A 21,402-nucleotide genomic window follows, 5' to 3' on the forward strand; every position below is an offset into this window, starting at 1 on the left:
ATTCAAAAGAAGAGATATTTAATTATAATATGCTCACCTATCCAAGTGATCCAAATAATCTGAACACTGAGCACTGGAGCAGACGGCCACTACAGAGCTTACATTTGCAATCTTATACCGTTTAAGTGTATATTGGAAAAAAGACAATCTCGCTTATTGAACACATTCACCCTGGAGGGCAAACTGCTACGGTAATGAACACCACACTCTCAGAGAATTACAGTGTCCTTTATCCCGCTGTAGTGGAGGATGAAAAAGGATCTGGCCGACACGTACACACAGGCGGGCACGCGCGCATGCGCTCGCACACGGGACGAGGGGGGAAAGTGGAAGAGAGGAGAAAAAGAGAGCAAACATGCATTTCAAGACCCCATAAACCTGTAAACAAAATCTGTGGAGCAGATAAATTATAAACGCCACAATGCAATTAAAGCCGAATTCAATTTGAGCACACACTGTCCATCTGTCACGGTGAAACAAAAGCCGAGAACCTCCATTATTACCAAATCCCTGCTCCCGTTAATTTGCTTGCTGGGAGATTTTTAGTTTCTAGGAGCGAGTCGTACTTAAATGCCAGGGTTGCTCACTCAGGGCTACGTCCTCTGAAAAACAGCCTCCAGATGCTCCCAATCAGACTTCATCCAACTGCCACCTCTTCCCCCCACCATCCGCCCCTCCCGAATAAGAATTATTATTTTTTGTGCGCCCCCCCATCCTAATGAGCTTTTTTGTTCAACAACAATACAGCAAAACAAGGATACCTCAGGAGAGAGCTACTATAATCTACATTCTCCAGCTTTTGCTATAATGTGCAACAGAAAATTAGCAGCAAAAAAGGAAAAAATAGAAAGAAAGTGAAAACATCCAGAGGAAAATTTTCTCCTGGAGTGTGCTCTTTTGATCGCATCTGCATGTCTTGCAGGGAATGCCTGAAAGCTCCTCTAACAGGTGAGAAAACAACAGCTGATACAGTCACAGTGTGCATCTAAGATCTTTAGTCAGGCTCTGGTGAATTGTGAATCGTGTACGCTTCCTTGGTCCTGGTGAAACAGAGGCGCTCCTCTTCCTAATCCTGTTTGGCCACTTTAGAACGGCAGATAAAGATCTGTGCCCCAGAATCTGAGAGTGGGGTTCAAGGGACTGAGCTTTCTCTGCTTTATGCCAGCAAGAAGAAAAAGAAGGAAGAAGAAGAAAAAAGACACAACTATCATCTTCAAAGGTGGAAGAGTGTGTCAATTTAAAATCAGAAATGTATCTGCCATCTTTATGCTTCTTAAACTACAATACATCTCGGCTGATTAAAGCACATCAAAGAGGGCTCGTTCGTTCCTCAGAGCAATAACGGGGGAGATTTTAATTGCAAAATGTTAAACCTCACAATTAAAGGCTTTGTGGTAGTCGGATCTAACCCAAACACAACCATTAAGGACACCATACAAATTAGCCTTAACACGAAAGAGGCTCGGGAGGAACAGAAAATGGTAATAAGACGAGCAGAAATGATAATCTCCCATCAAAATCCTCATCTCTGCCCATGCTTTTAGAGAACGAGGACAGAGCTGGACTCGGTTTTTTGTTTGTTTGTTTTTGTTTTTCCACAGAGAGGGGCAAGCCTGCTAAGCATGAGGCAGGAGGTGTGGGGGGTTAAAAAAAACTTATTGGGCCTCGCTGCTTTTTCTTGGACAAACCCATTTTGGACGGGGGGGGAACAGATATGCACTGTCCGTAAACAAACAAGTACATACTAACGCACACGTGCACGCGCGCACATACCATTGAGGTGTCGGCGTGTCAGAAAGGGCTGCGGCTGCCATGATAAGAGGCTGACAATGATACTGTACGGCTATTAGGCTGGAAATAGCTTGCCAATACAAACAGTTGTCAGGCCAGCCCATTGTCAGGCTGTGGATTTACAGTGAAGCCCAAAGAATTTAGTCGACTGCACTTTCGTAGGTAGTTTCCTGAGAACCTATTCAAAACATTGTTTTCCTTCAAAATACTTGAGCATTAATAAAGAAAAATAAACATGCTGGGAAGGTGCGACAGTAAGTGAATACATAAAGCACGCAGCTACACCACACTCACTCACACATAGCCGCACACACGCAAACAATGCGCACACATGCCTCCTTGTAACAAGCACAGAGCCTCCTTTTACAACCCCTTAGAGTAACAACCGTGTCTAATTAAAATTCACATTTCAACCAAAAAGGGAAAACAAGCCATCTTTGAACAATCCCGTCCGTCCTCGCCCTGGTCATGAATTTCAGATAAACACTGCGATACACAGAGAGTAGCGCCACATTAATTAAAAGCCTTGATAGACGTGGCTTCCATCTAACAGACCTATCAGGAATTAAATTTGTATCAGCGGCAGAAAGAGCAGTTGAGGGGTCCCTCAGGGGGATTAATGAAACAGACTTTCATAGCGGAGTCATCAGAGCCCTGGGCTGAGGGGAGGAGGCAGGGAAGAAAGGGCCAGCAGCAGGATGTCATGTGTGGGACCGTCGCGTCACTGACCTCTCATTTCATACTTTAATAAAGTTGCACCCAGGTGTCCTTGATGCCTTCCAGTTGCCTGGGGCTCTGGGAAAAAGCTAAACAGGAGGCAGATATAACATAATTCCGAATGCCCGCCCCTCCCTTTCTGCGTTCCCTCCGTGCTGTTGTGATATACATCCACGGGCACGCAAGCGCCACTGTGTGCTGCGAGCAGGCACGTATGTCGCAGGCACTTAAGGCTTTCTCGACCGTGCAGATTTTTGGGGCTTTTTATCAAGATGAAACTATGCTTTGGTTGAGAAACCTCGATGTGTTTCCTCACTCTCAAACTCGAGCATTCAACTTGTGCAATCCAAAGTAAGGGTGTTACAGCAATTCTTCAGAAGTAGCCTCAAACGCTGCCGAGTTGGTACAGCATTTGCCGTGTCACTTCGGCTTCATGATTTACTATCACTGTGCAGTTGGTTACAGGAAATTGGAACAGTGCTGACTTGCTTTTGAATTGTGGTTGAGACAGTTTTCTGTTGAAAACAGAAGCAGATTATCTCGACGAGAGGCCAGCAGATTTAGAGATGTACAGTATGCAATATGTTATCGCAGCGTAGTCGGCCCAGACAGCTGCTATCTGTCATAAACTCTGCCTATTGTTGGCCACACTACACAGCAACATGTGACCTAATCTAGATGAGCAGCCACTGAGCAAATACAGAGTGGAATGGTGTCATTTTTAATAAAGCTGTTTTATGGACTCCAGTCAACAGAGCCAGAGGAACAGGCTGAAACTTCCTTGTGCAAATGATATGGCAGTAGGAGTTTCATAACTTCCTCTGCGCAGACAAGCCTGTGGCAAGTCTCCTAACAGAGCACAGAGCAGCAGTCACAGACTGAGAGAGAGAGAGAGGGGGGAAAAAAATAACCTCAGCCTTATCAAGATTTTCCAGAGACATTTCTTTAATTAGTTTTAATATTTCTTGTTTAGATAATGTCAGCCAATTGACAATTCGGTCCCAAAAGAAACGGGGCAAGGGGGGTGTGAGGGATGGGAAGGTTGGGGAGGGGGGGGACTGTGCACTTGTCTGATACTGAGAAAAAAAATGGCTGATTAAAAAGATTGCTTATTTCATTTGTTTTAACTGTATTTGCATTTTCAGGACAGGAATCAAATACCTTTGCATGCACAAACTTTTGCCGCCGATCGTTATCTCCGGCGCCCGAGCGATATGCCCTCTCCCCCCCTCCCCGATAGTATTTGTTAAATTCACAAGTAAACCGTCGCAGAGAAGAAAGCTATCTCCGAAACATTAACTGTGTAAACACGTTCGCAACAAACCCCGCGCTCTCCCCGCCGTTACGTGCTCTCCGACCGCCATCCCGGACGTGAAAGCGTTCACGCCGGTGACGGGGCGGCGATGGAAAAGCAATTAAGGGCTGCGGAGGAAAAAAGTTTCCCCTCTCTGTGAGATCTCGGAGAAAACGGGGCTCGGACCGCCGGCCTCACACAAACAGTGCTGATCAAGGCACGTAAACATCTGGAGCCTCTGGAACAAAGATATCTATTTATATATTTCTCTCTCTTTCTTTTTTCGTTCTTTCCAAGATAACCGCTAAAGATAACCGTATTTCACGCATAAGGGAGCACTTAGAAAATGTTTAGACTGTGATACTGCAGCCTACCTGCATATACACCCCCCACCACCACCAACACCACCTGCCTCTCCTCTAATCTTTGTTTTTTCACAATCCTCACTCCCACATTAACACATTCTCTGCTTTTGTACTCATGTCGCCTCTCCCTAACCACCTATCTCTATCCCTCCCCCCCCCCCCCCCCTTCTCTTCTGCACACACCTTTTCTCTTCACCGGGCAGCAGGTGTTGAGTGGTTATGTTTACTCCCACCACCACCACCACCATACCCTCTCACTCTCTCTCCTGGTCTCTCTTTCGCGCTCTCTCTCTTTCTCTTTCACTGGCAGCTGGTAGGAGGAGGGAGAAGGCTATAACAGCTGCACATGAGGGCGGGTGGAAAAAAAAAAAGAAAAAAGAAGCACACAAGGAAAACAGCTCAAATCCCCTCAGGGTTGTCAACTCCAATCCCCCCCCCCCCCCCCCCCCCCCCCCCAAACACACACCCCCAAACCCCACCTCAACCTCTGGCGTTTCTTAACCAGTCAAACAGAGGGGAAAACTGTTGCAGTTGGAAGACATCGGGTGGCTGAAGGGGGGGCTCGTTTTTTTTAGCCCTACCTGGTGATCTCAGCCTCAGCGAGCAGGAGTTTGCACTCCCAGAGGGTCTCTGTATAAAAGCTGTCTAGTAGCCTGCATGAGAAGTGTCCACTTAAATCCACTTACTACCATTTAATCATTTCGAGTTTGAAAAACATGTCACTTCCAAATGGAAATTGTGCTGAAGGTACTTACATCTGTTGGAGAATAACACAAAACAACGGACACCATTGGGGCGGGGGTTTTTTCACTCTTCCCTCTTTTTTTTTCACCCCTCTCAAAGTCTGAACACTGTCTGCGTGTGTGTGTGTGTGTGTGTCGTTTTCACAAACAGCATCAAAATACATGAGATCAGCTCTCGGGCTTTGTTTGGCCCTGGCAAGGTTAGGCCAGCCTCATTCCAAATTTCCTGAGGGGGAACAGAGAGAAAAACGATTCCATGCAGATAAATCACTCGCACAGATCAAAAGACAAATCAGTGGCAAAGACAAAAGATGCTGACTCGCAGAGAACAATGGAGACAGGGAGATGTAGGTATCAGAGGAGTCGGCCCTAAGATCCCCGGCACCGCTCAATCAAACCTGCTAACCAGGGTTTGCGCACTAGGTCAAACAAACTCTGCTTCTGTGAGAGGAAAAAGTGTATTTAAACTCATCTTACAAAGATGGGGTTTTTTCAAGAAGGAAGGGGCTGCTGTGGTCTGATGGTTTAGTTTTGCAGAAGCACAAGTAGAACTGAGAATTGAGTTTCTGGCTTTTGCAAACTCATCTTCTAGTTTTGATTTAATAGCTACCCTGAGAATGGGAGATGTCCCGGTTTGAAAAGAAAAATGGGAAGAGAAAGAGAGGGGGTAAACTATTTGATATAAAGTGCTGGTATGTGTGGGTAGTTGTGCATCCGCACGTCTGTGCGGCTTGATATATGTGTTCAGCCGGGCTTTCTATAGTTCTGCTTCTAAGACGAGAAGTCCTGTCCCATGCAGCCCTTCACGCATCACAGCCCACAGTCTTCTATTAACTTCTTCAGTACGAGCAATAAATAAATATATAGAATCCACAACTCTTTACCATGCAGCCATCACTTTTGAGAACCGAGGTGTCACGTAGACAAAAAAAGAAAGAAGACGACGACAACCAGCAGCACCCTCACCGATATTACCTTTTGATCAGACTGCTTCAGAGATATCAGAGGAAGAAACACATCACTTTTAGAGCTCTCTTTAAAAACAATTCTCACAAAGGAAGGGTCATGTGAAAAGCACCTTCGTGACTTCGCTTGAAAGCATGTTCCATAATGTAGAGGACCAAATTATGTTCAAAAACAGTTCACCATGCACCACTGACAGCCATTATTTGATCCCCTCCTCTGAGATCCATGTATGATAACGCATCAATTTAGATTAAGGTGATATGAAAGAGAAATGTAAAATAGGCTTCAAGAGGGAGGAGCTGATGCATTCGAGATGAATAAAATGATATTAAAATTAACACATTGAGCATCAGCACAGTCACATTTGACCTGTGAAGTGCGCTTAAGAAGAAAATATTATAATTTCCAAGCTCTGGGTCCAGATAGGCCGCGAGAGCTGTCCATAAAATCTGCTGAACTCGTCAAAAAAATGCGGCACAAGTCTTGACATCGGGCTTTATTCGAATATATGAGGAGATAAGGAGACCGACGGGGGCAGAGGATTTACCCTAATAGATTTGTATAGCTGGTGAGAGCCCCATTCGAGGTGTCCAAGGGAAGATCGGTGTGTAACTCTAACTGTTAAACGGAGCTGGGTTGAGCCCTCGGAGAATCTGACCCACGTTCCACACGCTGTTTGCCATCTCCAGTCCAAACATGTAAGATTTGATACTGCTGTTCAGGCCTGGAACAGAGGAGAAAAACAAGCCCAGTGCCGCAACAAAGACAGGAAATTCAGCATAGATTCCTACTTCTCTCTTTTCTCCGGCCCCTCTATACCTAACAATGCTGGTAATGGAGAGAGAACAGTGCCCGGAGCTGGCAGAGACACCTGCGACATATTTTCTCCCCCACTCCCGCTCACCCACCCACCCCCATCCACCACCCTCCTCGCTCTTCCCACCCCCTCGACATTAAAGTCCTTCACAGAAATCAGAATTTAATAAATCACCCCAGAGCCTGACAGAGTTTATCTCTGGGGGTCGCCTCCACTGTGCAGAGACTCACAGACAGACAAAGCCCGGCCCGATAAGATGTGAAATTAAATACAGTTAGCAGTTTGAGACAAAGGAGGGAGAGTGTCAAACCGAGCTTTGTACGACGTAAACGGCTGGCTGCTAGTCGGGGCGCACGCACACGTGTGCATGCACGCACACACAAACGACACCGAGACGGCGGGGTGATTCATTTCAGGTTTCCTCTCACATTTAGCCTCATTTGCATCATCCACTGTCAACATATCGCCTCTCCCAGATATGTTCAAGAGCTTTCATTAGACGTCCAGGGGATGACATCCTTTTTACCCAGATGCACCATTATTAATCACCAGCTCTTCTCCTATGTGGACTCATCTCCATCACGGATCAAACGCTATCTGCCCGTGTTTCCTTTCATTCAGCAGACATCCCTGACACCAGCCATCACTACAGCTAAAGGAGACTTATGGGAGTGTGTTAGGGCTCAGACGACCTTATGAATGCGGTACATAAGCATTTAGTACTGAGAGGATATAAATGTGAGGATTTGTTCGACACTGGTAGGATCTGTCAGCAAACCTCCAGCCGACTAACACGCGTGCCTCGCGGCATACCAACTGGAGGGCTCTGTGAAACAATTAGTGGCACTTTGAAAAAAAGAAAATGAAACATCCAGTATGAAATTGCTGCCTGGTGTTAGAAGCCTGATTGCAATGTCTCCATAACAGTATACCGTAATATTCTTTTCAATTAGCAGCGGTCTCCAGTTCACATCAGGATATGGCCGACCTCAGCTGTTCAAAGCTGATTTTTTCCCCCTGCTCAGTAGTTAAGAGAAAGCACAGTCAGGTTTCCAGGAAGAAGGCGAGCGGGTTGCTTAATAGGCTTAGCCCGGTCGTTGGACCTGACCTTTCCCTTTAACAATACCGGGGCCGTCGGGCTCGGGCCTGCTATGGGAACACAATGACCCGTGGGTGAAGCCTAATCTTCTCCAACTCCATTCTCTCTGCTGACCAGACAGCCTTCATCCACAGCCTCTCTGTTGCTCCAACTGATGTCTTCCTGCTGAGACAACAGTGCCAAAGAACTGTCAACAGGCCCGGCCCAGCGGGGTCTCGGCTGGGACGCTCACACAGAGCCCTCCGGGGTCCGCAGGCACTGACACTCTGCGCTCAGACTGTGAGTGCCCCTACGCAGAATGTCGAGAATGACAGGAATGCTGGGTGCCATCACAAATCCTGATAACACCGTACATCTAAGAGCATGATTAGCAGTCTCTGTAGTCAGCCCATCTATAGTTGTTATTTTAAAAAAATGGGCTGGTGGATATTGTAGGCTTGTCACTGCAGTGCAGCAGCTTGTCATTTCAAATAACCTGATCCCAAAGCTCCAGCATCACATGTCCACAACGCTGTAGCGCGTCCGTGATAATGGCAGATGATTATATTATTGCGTATGCGCTTAAAGTTTCAAGTTCAGTAAGTACAACTCCGGAAAAATATGCATTAAAAGCTTGCCTTTTGATTTGGCCCCTATAATTGTTGTAGGAAGGCATCGGTTCAGATAATATTAGTCATTAATGTTCATTGCTAGGAAAAATAAATGACTATGCTGTGGAAAAAGCATTACACGTCAAAGAGTATTGTAAATACGTGTTTATACACTCACAGATCCGGACCCACTCAAGAGATTAGCCTCGAGTGATTCTAAATCTCGTCATCCAAAGCCCATTTCTGTGACAAAATGCATCTGATAAAGAAAGAAAAAAGTAAAGAAATGCCTCAAAACTCAATTCAGCGCTGCGCTACTTAAACTTCTTAAGTGTTTGATCTGTGCAGGTGCTGACAAGGCTGTTCATTCTTTTCCCCAAATATTTTCTTGTTTTTATTTTTTTCGCCCCCCTCCCCAAGTTCAAATGATGTGCTGCGAAAGGTTGTTCTTTCTTCTCCGCGCAAGTAAAACTATACAAAGAGGTGTTTGATCTTTGAAATCCGATCTGTATTTCTAGCATTGTCTCCAGTTCCTACTGTGGCATCTTAAAGGTCAGGAGTGAAAGGCCATTTGATAACTACAGAAAGACCTTTCGGCTTTATTACGCTGCCTTTCATCTCCTTTCCTGCAGAGGTTAAAACAAAGCATTGCATCCTTTGAAAAAGAAAGGATAAAATGGATCGCTTTGGAGCCTCAAGCCTCTTTTTTTTTTGTCACTAGGGGAAGTCTGGCGTGCAGTGTACAAGGAAAACTCTAGTGGGATATGTTTCTGAGAGCGACGAGTCTTCTCAGGCACAATTAGCATATGTCCTCTCAACCTTCTACCAAACCTCTCAATGAGACCCTGAAATCCTATTGAGATATTATTACCACTCAAACAGGGCATTACACGAAACATCTAAAGCATGCACGCAACCGCTGCACACGCGCAAACACACACGCACAAGCTCAATGACATCCACTTCCCTCTGAATATTCCTTTCTTTTTAATGGTAACCTTGGGAGACGGGCCGCACCGGCGCGACACTTAACAGCCACTAGTCTGAGAAAAATGTTTTTGATATGCTTGTGTCATTTAATCATCCACATTCTGCCGAGGCTGTGCAGGACAATTTTGCAGGATATTAACTCCCAACTAAACCCTGGCTTGTATCATTTGTGGGGCCAGTCAAGCAGGAGTCCCAGGAGGAGCAAAGACTTCCTCCTCACAGTCGTAGTAATCTAAGCTTGACTGGGCACACACACACTCGCACGCAGCTACACACACAGACAAACACACAACTAATAGACAGGTAGAATCAACCATAAAGGAGGGAAGGAATCGGTAAACGCGTGGCACAAATAAAGGCCTTTTACTGACAGTCGCAACAGTAAAAAAGAAAAAAAGAGGACGAGTATATTTGTGATTTGGGTGATCAAGTAACAAAAAAAGCAACACAGCCCAGGGAGGTTGAAGCACAGCTACAACATTTTTACTTCCTTTTCTTTTTTCATTTTCACCCCAAAAAAAGTTAGAGATTGAAGAGCATTCGTAAAAATGTCACTTTAACGTGATCCATTTGGACAGCTCACATTGCTTAATGGGGTAGGAAATTCATTTTTTTTCCTGCTGTGGGACAGACATAGTGGATGATGTGATTCTATGCAAAATATATGAAGCCATTACTAGAAAAATGCATGAGTTTCAATAGTTGGGGGGGGGGGGGGTGGAGAAAGTATCTGAGTGCACGGAGGCTATCCCTATTCTTTACCAAGAAGCATTGCATACACACACACATACACACACACACACACACACACACAATGCAAAAGACAGCAAAGGCAACTGATGAAAACCATTTTTGTTCCGTCACAAAGAACTAGGTCACCCTCTCATAATTGTCAATCATGCAATAAATCTCTCTGTGGCACAAATGAATACAGCATTGGAAATGAGACAAAGCTTATTGGCATGCTATGTCAGCTTGACTCAATTCATCCTCCTTTTCACACAAGACCATTCATATGTGAAGTTGTGCGAGGGTGCCTCTCTCTCTCTCCCTCTGTCTCTCTCGTTCACACTCTAACTCTCCTTCTCTCTCACACACACACACACACGCATACACATACACTCTCTAACGCAGCGCCCAGCACGCACTCGTGCGCAGGCGAACACGCTCGCACGCTCCTAATGCTAAAGACACACAGGGTTAATATATGTGGACAGACCATTTCAGCCAAGGGCCGCTTTATTATCATAACCATGTTTGTTTCCATAGAGAACATGTCTCACTGTATTTTCTGCACTACTGTGGAATTACTCGCAACGTACACAAGCGACTGTTACAGCGCATCGCTTTCAAGGGATTAGCACACGTACGGGCAGAGTTTGACAGCTTCTGACGGTCGAAGTTATCACAATCACGTGCAAGCTGTATTTGTTTCGAATAACGATGAACAACTTGCTTTTTTTTAAATCTTTTATTATGAAGTATTAAACTAAACTCACAAGCATTACCAGGTGTACAGTGGTTCTGTTTCCTGCTATCTGATTGGCCGGGAGCATTGGCTTGACGCAGCACTACAGCTCCATCCACAGAGGTTTGTGTCACGTCTCTTAGGACCCGACTGTCACTCTTTAAGAGGCGGGTAATAATAGCCAGGCGCCACAGCAAGTGGGGGCACAGGCGATTTTAAAGAAACATCAGGGAGACGGTGACATTTGAGTCTGCGAGGAGAGAAACCCAAGCGCCGCAACCAATAAAGACTCCCACCGATATTCTCACTAGGCTTACAGGGGAGAGACACAGAGGCAGAGAGTGAGGGGGCGAGAGGCAGAGAGAGATGTCAGTGTTAGATGAAAATGTGTTGACCTGGAGATATTGATACCCCCGTTCATAACCTCTACAGGTGTGCGTCAGGAAGCAGCTCTGGGTGTGGCTCTCTCCGTGGATAAAAGCCAGAGTTGCAGACCTCATTGTTTCACAGCACACGGAGCTGTGCACGGTTCACTTTGAACTGGCGAGAACTGAAACTGAGAATAGAGGTACCCTAAGTAAATAGAAAAAAAACAACCACTTTTTGATTGGGCAGATTTATTAGCGAGCTTATGGTGATTTTTTTCTTCTTTCTCTCTCATCTTTGAAAGACAGATCTGGAGCAATCTGTCGAGCAGCGCCTCACATCAATCTCTGTTGTTAGATGTCTCGTCTAGATATGACCTATTAATGTATTAAGGGTGGCAGCTGTAATAGCACGCACTGGTCTCGCAAATAATCGTAGCAAGTGAGGCAAAAGTGTTTTTAGAAATGTAAAAATAACACAACTCTTCATTTCCTCTTTGCAGACTCTGATCCCCAAGAGTTTCTGAAACTCCAAAAACCAGAGCCATGAGAGAAGCTTAGCATCTAGCCTGCTGGCTCAACAGGGAGCTTATTTTATGCACACTGTTTGCTATAATTCAATGCAACAAATTGACTGCATAAAGTGTTTCTGGTGTCTAAGTGAATTCAAATTCACACAAATAGCTGTGGGGATGCTTTTTTTTTTTTTATTTAATCGCAAGGTATTGACTGAGCAGATGCTTTGAACCACCGTAGAATGTGCTGCTAGTCTCAAGTGTCATTAGCTTCAGGGCTTTTCCAGCTAGCGCCAGGTAAAGATTAGATAACAATCAGCCCTTTAATAGATACTGTTGGAGGCACTGGAGCCGTTCCTGTGCTTTGCTGTTCATCTGAAGCTAACAACAGAAGAAGAAAAAGAGTGGAAAGCGATGTCATTTCCTCCCCGGTTTCTTCTCTGTGATGTACCGCTGAGCCCAGCAAGGAACACGGCTGTTGTTAAATTACATGTAACTGTTGGCTCATAGCAGAGTCATTGCAGAGTGGCTGTCTGTCTGCGGTTAAACATTCCTGCTAGGATTTTTTTTTTTTTTAGAGGCACAATTCTTTTGTGTGCCTATTTTTTAAGATATGTTGAACCTATTTAGACATGAATTTGAGAAATGTAACTTTGTTATGAAATTAAATTTTGATTAGTTGACCAGCTCCTCGCAATTCTAGATCAAACGTGAAAAAACGAAAGAGACGAAAAAAGAAAATTTAATTTAAATTGCTCTATGCCGGACAAAAGACGGCTTGTGCAGATTCTTAGCCCTTACTCCCACTGTAATGAAAAAATCTGCTGTATAATATGATGAGCATTACTTGAAATTCCCAAAAAAAAAAAAAGTACAAAGGGCTTTTTGTTGGAGGACTTTCTTCTCTTAATATCCTCCAATTATTAAGGAGCAGTACTGCATTGAGCAAAAGAGCTCCAAAAACATTGACACTGGAGGAATAACATCTGCATGTTTACTCAGGAGAAGATTCATCCCCGATAGCCTCCACGAAAATGAAGAGGGGGAGAAAAAAACAAGGAGAGGAAATTTGTGGAATCCCATCTGAGATTGCTTCCCTGATGGATTCCTTTTCCTGTCAGCTCAGACGAGAAATGAAGCCGGGGAAAATTAACTCCTGATACAGCTACGCTGAATTAGACAGAGAGGAGGGGGGAAGAAGAAAAAAAAAACCAACAGACTTTTTAAGGATTCCAGCCTTGTCATTTTCAATTTTCTGCTCTTTGGACATGCTTGTATTCAGATTCCCCAACATCTATTCGCCATATCAATCCTAATTAGACAATCTGGGCCCACGAAGGATGAGAGCGGAGTTATTTGCATAATTTAATCATAAATACTCAGTGATACATATTTCCAAATGCATTTGTACAATTATCTTTTCATCCTTGGGGCAAAAGTATTAATATGATTAGGCAATAATTCTTTAAAAAAGAGGGAAAATAGGAAACCAGCAAGTGTGCACTCTTTTTTAAACTCCAGCTTTGGGCTATATGAAAAATTAATTAATTTCTGAGGAAAATCAATTTCTCTATGTGACCATATTAGACAGAGCCAGGCACGGGCCTGCATTCCTCCTCCAATCAGGAAATCTCATCTGCTCCCTCTAACTTCTGTCAGTAGCATTTAACATCCTGGTACGAGCGTCTGTGACTTCCGCTGTGCTCCCTAAATGCGCTGTAATGCGAAAGAGCTCATAAGTAAAGACGAGCTGGGGAGCTGTGACGGAGGACGGAGGAGAATGGAAATGAGCATGACCCCAAATCTATTGCTGGCGTGTTAGACAATCACTCACAGGTGAAAAAAATCATCAGGAAAAAATCAAACCGAGCTTAATGTGCAAGATTACTCGTGGATAGATGGAGAGATTTTAAACAGCTTAAGTCTAGGGGAAAAAAAAAATCAAAGCTAATGCATGTCTATGGTTGAGGAACGTAGCAAATAAATCATTTTCAATGCAGAAAGACCTGACGGACGTCGGCGTTGAGATTTTAAGCCACTTCGTTTCGCAAAGGAATTAATTGGTAATTCAAACCGCTGTTGCTGTTCCAGTAAAGGCATGCAAATAAGGCAGGAGCATGGACAACTAATGCGTCCAACAGGCAAATTAACAATACAGGCCTCTTTGCCATGCAAATAGCCTCTAAATCCACAAATGACATTAGACAGTGTCAAACAAAGCCTCTCTAACAAGTGAAATCTGTGGTTTCAACAATCTTGCCTCCCACTTCATTTAAAGCTATAGAAATATGATCCCAGAAAGCAGTGAAGACTTGAAGTAATGTAACTTTTTTGTTAACTGAGCTTCTCCGTGGACCCGCTTCTCCCTCAAAAAAACAAAAAACAAAATGTTTTAATTTGCTCTTGTTCCAACTGAGTGAATGTCAAGTCAATAAAGCAATTCTGATTTTCAAGGAGACTATTTGTTTTGCGGGAAGAGAAAAAAAACAAAACACCTTGCCACCATCTGCCAACTGCACAGTTGACTTGAGCACATGTACTGTACCTAATCAAATTTAGCAGAGCCCCACTGAAGGATTAAAATGCAAAAAAAAAAAAAAAGCAGAGAAAGAACGAGAAAGAACCTTAAACGCTGCTTCTTCTGTTTTTTTACTTCAATAAAGTAGCAAAGCACAATATGAGGGCCAATTTGGCTTTCAAGAAAGCAGTTCAATAGATTTGTATTTTAAACAGCTTTGTATACCATTATCTCTCTCTATCTCTCTCTCTTTCTCTTCCTCTCCCTCTCTTTCTCTCACTCTCTCTCTCTAATCAGGCATCTGTCACTCTGTTTTTGAAGTTATTATCGCCCAGGCTCCCTCTTGGATGTGGTTGCTGGGTGACGGGTATCTCGGCACCCACTCTGACTGGGAATGATTTGAATGGAATCCAGAAATCTCCCCTGAGTACCTGTAAACACATCCGTGCCTTGTAGAAAACAAATATATTATAAGAGAGCTCAGCAGAAGAGAGGCGGGAGAGAGACAAGCTGGCACCCTCAGTGGCAGCTCACACTGAGCGCTAAACAAAACAATTACCGTCATTTGCAAATATGTGTGTTTAGGCATAAACACTCTTGAAATAGGAACAAGAGAGGTGATAGCTCTCGTAGCACTCGCTGTCATATCAGTATCAATTAGACACATTTGTTAAAGGAAAAAGGGGCTTTCGCCGTGACCTGTCACTCGCGACACTTCGGAGGAGGATCTGCTCGCATGAAACAAGGCAGGTAAAAATCTATTTAAGGGGAGCATGTAAGTGAAAAAGCCATCGCATTCCCAGCGGTGGGACATCGTCTGGGGCGTGTGGTTAACCTTCAGAGGTAGACAATGATTGTCAATTAACTGCTGTATTTCTTGCGCCCCAGCATTGGATAGCCTTGCCTCCACAAAGCACACCAATGAGAGATATGCGATATCAACCCCCCCCCCCCCCCCCCCCCCAAGTCCCGCTCCCGCCCCACCCTCCGTGTTATAATAACCTTTCAGAGAGTTCAAGTGTCACACAGCAATAAGAACCTTTTTCATCCCACCGCGGGGAAAATGAAAAGGAAAACAAGTAGCTGAAACAGAGGGCTCCTGGAGAGGCCAGAGTCATAATGTTGGGGTGGGTTAGGAGGTGGGGGTGTGTGTGTGGGGGGGGATGAGATGGCAGAACCTGCATCAGTATGGGAGCAAGAGCGCAAGAGCGAACACGGCTAATCTGGCACGAGAGTCCTTAAGAAAATGAAGGGGCCGAGAATCGCTATATGCCGAGTATCTTTAAAGATGAGCAATAATCACTACAGGGTAAGCAGACACAGTTTAAACACTCACTGTAAAACTAAGAACTTTAAATGAAAATGAATTCTAATTATTTAAATATTTTAATGAAACACAGGAAAGGGGGGGGGAATCAAACACGGCCTTTGTGAACAGCACTGCTTTTATTTTTATTTTTTTTGAGTTGTGCTAAAGTAAGCATGGTGGGGAACAATTTGGTTGGAGCTTGTTTGTGTCCACATCAAAACTAAAACAGCGGGATGCAGTGGTGCTCTGTGATGCTATTCACATTCACACTGTGTACAAAATGAGACGAGTGTTGTTTTAGCACAATAGACTGTGGGAGGGGGGGAAAGCAGCATGTGAAAAAGTAGGGCCCATTGTATAGGAGTATTATTCACTTCATTGTTATCACTCTGCCACTGTATAAAAAGAGTAGTGACATCGTGGTAATGGGGAGAGATGAAAAGCTAAACTATCTCGGGCAGCGGGCTGTTGTTGTGTAACCTGAGCGGGTTAACCGGTGAACTCGTCTTTTTATCTGCAGAGAGCACAAACAGCAAATAAAGAAATAAAACGAGAGCAAGTACTTCGGAGAGGGGACCTGTTCTCACCTACGGGGCAACCCGCGTCCCCGTGACTCGGGCCGATCATTTTGTCACTAGCTATTCAACGACAAGGAGAGCAAAGCACACATCCCCGCAAATAAAATCAAACTCTTTCTAAGTAACAGAAGCCTTTTATCCAGCGGATGCCTCGCTCTTCCATGATGTAATTCTCCAAATGGGGCAGGCAGGCGGGCAGGCCGGGTCTGAGTGATTGATTTCAGCCCAGCACAGGGAGAACCTGGCTGCTTTCAGAGACAATTACAGTCCTGTCCATGTGCCTGTAATAGCCCAGCACTTTAGCGTCATTAAAGCGACGCGAGGCACTGCATTATCCTTTAACCCCATCGCTGGCCATCCCCCCATTGACAACCCGGAGAGTTCAACCACGTACTTTGTCACCTGAAGCCCCACGCCAGGCTTGAGAGGAGGATCACCGCACTGTATGCTTCTCTCTGCGGAGTGTGTGCATGCGTGTCTGGAGTGTGTGTGTGTGTGTGTTTGGGGGGGGGGGGTGCTCTGCTGTCTTGATGCTTTATGTAAATGAAGCTTAAGCGCCAAAGTGCACAGGTGAGATTTTTGAGACGACTGCAAGTGGGATGGAAACATAAGACTGCAGCATATTTATACGGGAGAATAAAAGGGGGGGTGTTTACTGATAGCATAGACTGCAACACAATGCTGTAACACAAATTTAAACATCTGAAGTGCACGACAAGCAGCCTCGTCACTGTAATAACATCACTCTCAGCCTTCCTCACAGTACTGTGCGTGCTATTTGATTTATTTTTTTTCTTTCGTTTGTTTGTTTTTCTGCTGGGTTTTTTTCCCCACATGTACCTTTTTAGTTACAGCAACACTTTGAGGCTTCAAATACACTAAATGTTAACACACGTGGATTTCTTAATGACACAAACTGGCAATAAAGAAGAAGAAGAAGAAGAAACATGCTTGCGCAGCAACTTGTGTGTACGCGTCTGTGTGAATATTTGCACGCTGCATCCGAAACTCTGAATTAAGTTCGACCTCACACGGTTAGGGTTTTTTTTTCTGGAGGGGACAAAAAAAAGGAAAAAAAAAGAAAAAGAGGATGCATGCTTTAAAATCTGAGACTCAAAAGTGTTTATTGCTACCCCTCCTCCCCTCCCCAACTGATGTGAGCCTTTCCATCATATTTGCATTTCCTCATTTCTAGAGCCAGGAGATCAATATGGAATCAATCATACTGACAGGTAAGATGGTAAATTTGACCAGGCTGAACCATCCTGTGAGACTGAGCGATACATCAAAGCTAGGAGCAACAGGACAATAATATTTTTTTTTAAAGGCGTTTAATCAAATATTGATCTTTGCTTTAAATCACCCTGATTTTAAGATTTTTTTTTTTAAACTCCAAAAATAACTGACTCGGTCAAATGGTTTAATGTATTTATTTAAACACTTGTAGTCCTTTGCCTCATTTGATTTGGTGAAATCAAGTATGTTTAATTAAGACAGATAACTGAGTGCTCTCATGAATTATCCTTAGCACTTACAGTGTGCAAAAAGAAAAGAAGGCCATTAGTGCACTGTAACCTCCCTGAGAAATGTCATCAATACTAAAGGGGGGTGAAAAAAAAAAGCACACAAGAAAAAAGCTGGCCCTTTTATTTTTTTAATACTCTGGTTCCTTCTTGTTTACTGTCTGAAAACTCGAGTTCTAATTGAAATCATGCTACCCCCTGTGGCAAGGACATATAATGAGGCATAGCCTAGTTTTATTTCAGTCATTAAAAAAATAAAATTGAGCTAAAAGCTGTCTAAAATTAAACAGAAATTGGAGTTTAAAAAAAAGAAAAGCAAAGATGAGAGGCTCTTATTTGTATCTTTGTGGTGGCAGCTGTATAGCGAAAGTTGATTCAACAGCACTGTGAAACTCAACCAGGGTGTAGCCTACATTATCGATTCATTTGTTCAGAGGGAGACAGGCTATCCATCACGGCACAGCTTTGCCTTGCACGTGTTAAAAAACTTTCACTTAACTTTTTTCCCCCTCTCTCTTTACCACTGGTGAAGTGCGCCGGTCTCTTCCTGCCCAAACACACCAGCCTCGGCGTTTGGGATGGAGTTTGACACACAAACGCGCGCATTTTCACACACTCCTTGTAGGAATCAATTATTAAATTCGGCTAAGACAATCGTACGACTCTGACCGCTTGTTTTGCAATGGCAAAATGTCTCCCCCTTTCTAGCTCCTGCGCCTTTACGCACGGCCGTGTGTGCGGACATTTAAACCCCCCAAAAAGAAAAAGAAAAATCCACAACAGAACTCGCCACTAACCTCGCATTGGTGCAGTCGTTGTACAGGGTCTCGAAGTCTTTTCTGGAGATGAGTTTACAGCGGTTCACGCCGGGCTGGATGGCGCCGAGCCCTCTGAGGATGCGGACCTGCTCCACATTGCACACCACCGGCGTGATCTCGAGCCGCTTCAGCTTGGTGTAGACCGTATGCAGTCCGCCGACCAGGTGCTTCAGGAACAGGTCGAAAGCCTGAGGAAGGCAGATGAGCTCGCAGCCGTCCACGGTGAAAGAGGCGACTTTGGCACCGCGCAACTCGACCATCTTGCACTCGTTGTTTTGCGGTATGTTTTCAACAGGCGACGGGGTCGAGTACACGGGTTTGCTCGGGGGGAGAGCCGCCGTTGGGGTCGGGATGCCCGGGCTGCTGGTTGCGAGGAGCTCTGATCTGAACAGGTTCTGTCCGGGTCCCGATGGGGGGGCCAGGGATGGAGATGGTGATGAAGTTGTCGACGGCGGGGACGTCGTCGCGGAAGGAGTCGAGATTGGAGGCGGTGGGACCAGTGGGTTTGGTGGGATCAGAGCAGCCGGTACGGCCATGGTCACCTACAAGAGGGGAAGAGAGTAGCCGAAGTTCAAAGTAGAAAACCCAGCCTGCCGAGATACCCCTAAATGAAAGAATCCACGAGAGTTTAGCTCCTCAGATAAGTTGGAAAGTAAAAAGAGCTACCGAAAAAAAGGCGTGCTGAGTGAGGGTTTTTTCTTTTGGGGAGGGGGGCGAGCGGCGGGACAATGATCAAAGATAGGAGGAGGAATGACAGGAGGAAAATGAGCTGAAAAGTGCAGCTCCGCTCTGTGGATGAGTTGTTGTTGTCACACGGTACAGAGAGGGAGGAGCTAGGGGACAGTGGGAGCCTTTGAAGAGCAGATAACTGGGCTCCGGCCACTGCTCGCATGTTTCACGTCTGTTAAATGATTTCATTGCCCAAAGTAAATACGTTTATGCTGGATCATAAGTTGTAAAGAAAAGCGTCTGTTTTAAAAAAAATAGTTTTTAAATCCCTTTTTGCCAACATTAATGCAAAGCTCACTTCACCTATGGCAATCAAGAGTTGAGTAATGGTTTTTTTTAACTTTTGCTTTCATTTTCGTGCAAATACTAAAACATTTTTTTTATTATCACAAAAAAGCCTCAAACGCTTAAAAAAACCCCTTTTAATTCTAATAATAGTTATTTTTGGTAATTTTTGTCATATTTACCAAGAATGCACGCCAATATGAATCACTGTTCAACCGACTCCATCTGCGAGGAAGGATGTTTGGTCTTTTTATGTGCACATCCAAAGTGGCTGTAACTTTTTGTCTTGTGAAATATTTTTTTGTAAGAAATATGTGCAGTTAATTGCATATAAAGCTTTTATATATATATATATATATATATATATATATATATATATATATATATATATATATATATATATATATATACCCTGTCATGTCAGTTAAGGGTTAAAAAGTTAATGTATAGATTACATAAAGGTAGCATATTTTCTGGTAATTTTGCAAATTGAAGTCAGACAGTAAAGATTGATTTCCAACAGCTTTATATCATCTTTCACTTTAAGTGCATCCACTCAGTTTTATGTACTGTCCATCTCAAACCCCATGATACTTTTCACAGGAGTCAGGTGAATATTTAAAAAAAATGTCATGTAGGTTAGGGGTTAAAAAGTTCATGCACTTAAAGGTAAAACCTCAGAAATGAAAGATTTAAAATATTAAACAATATTATAATATTTTAGAACTGAACTATTTAAGTTAATCCGGTAAGAACACAAAGCCATAAACTCCAGGAAGTGCAGGAAAGAAAGATAAGAGAGAGGAGGAAAATAACAGCACTGCAGAAATGTGCAGGGTCAAGTCCATGTGCAAGTGTCTTGCTGCAGCTCATATACACTTAACTGCACATTTATTTCCAACCACTAAGGTACATCATGAGGTGGAAAACCTCACTTCCTGCCTTTCCTAACAAATCAATCAGTTTATGCAGGGCACTAAATCATGTGCGGATTATTTTAAATCAGACGTTATTTTATTTAAAAGATGGCAGGCCATTATTGATTTCCTGGGACATTTGGATACTGTGTACATCACTATAAAATTCTTTGTAATGCATTTCCCAACTACCCGAGATTTCTAAATATCAAACTGGTTGTAAGATAAATGATATAAAGTATACTATACATATATGTCACGGCTTTCTTATTTTTGTTTTCGCAAACTTTTTGAGACAAATGTATTTCCCATTAGTTGGATTTCATTTAGTTTCATTCTGGTGAGCACATCAGCACTTATTATGTATTGCACATCTTAAAGATTGTTGCTTATCTGTCTGTATTTGCCTTAATATTTTGCGTATTCCTTGTGTCCTGTTAGATCAGCTTTAAGATAAGCAGTGTGCCATTTCAAAATTATCATTCAGGGAAGAGGTAGCTTGTAGTGTAAAATCAATAGCTGCTTAAAATTCATTGCCAGGCAATCCATTTGCCCTTTATGTTGCTAACCTTTCACTTAAATATGCACCATATTAAGATTTCATTATATACAATGAATGTCACAACAGTTTGCCCACTATTTCTCTTGTTTGCATGGGTTAACTGCAAATCATGGCGCTTGTAATGTCTGAAAAATGACTTTCATTAAGAGTATGCAGAAAAAAAAGGGAAACTATATGAGCTTGAGTGGTCTAATAGGTATTAAAAGGCACCACCGGATGTGTATGATGTTTTAGATGCAAAGGCCCTTTAAACAGACTGGATGTGTCTGTATCCAGTTACGAAAACAGCCACATAGCACAAAAACGTATCCGTGAAGTGGTGAAGGGCATCCCACAATATCCTGTGCATCCAATTCAGCGCAAAAGTGAAATCCTTACCTGATGTGAAATTATGTATTTTAACACAATCTCAAAGGAAGCCATTTCTCAGCTTCTGAGTAATG

General features: G+C 43.7%; 1 protein-coding gene across 2 annotated transcripts in view; it reads right to left on the reverse strand.

Annotated features, from left to right (window-relative positions):
- dachd (dachshund d) overlaps window positions 1-19,314 on the reverse strand; it is a 92,096-nt gene extending 72,782 nt beyond the window's left edge. Inside the window, exon 1 of one of the 2 annotated variants that reach the window (XM_085135440.1) lies at window positions 18,446-19,314. In XM_085135440.1, the coding sequence (XP_084991566.1) occupies window positions 18,446-19,002 (557 nt within the window). In that variant the 5' untranslated portion in view covers window positions 19,003-19,314. The remainder of the gene's footprint in view (window positions 1-18,445) is intronic. The other variant, XM_085135439.1, reaches the window with a different exon arrangement.
- Between the last annotated feature and the right edge of the window lie 2,088 nt (window positions 19,315-21,402).

The sequence above is a fragment of the Neolamprologus multifasciatus genome, chromosome 16 (assembly GCF_963576455.1).
Source record: "Neolamprologus multifasciatus chromosome 16, fNeoMul1.2, whole genome shotgun sequence".
Lineage (NCBI taxonomy): Eukaryota > Metazoa > Chordata > Actinopteri > Cichliformes > Cichlidae > Neolamprologus > Neolamprologus multifasciatus.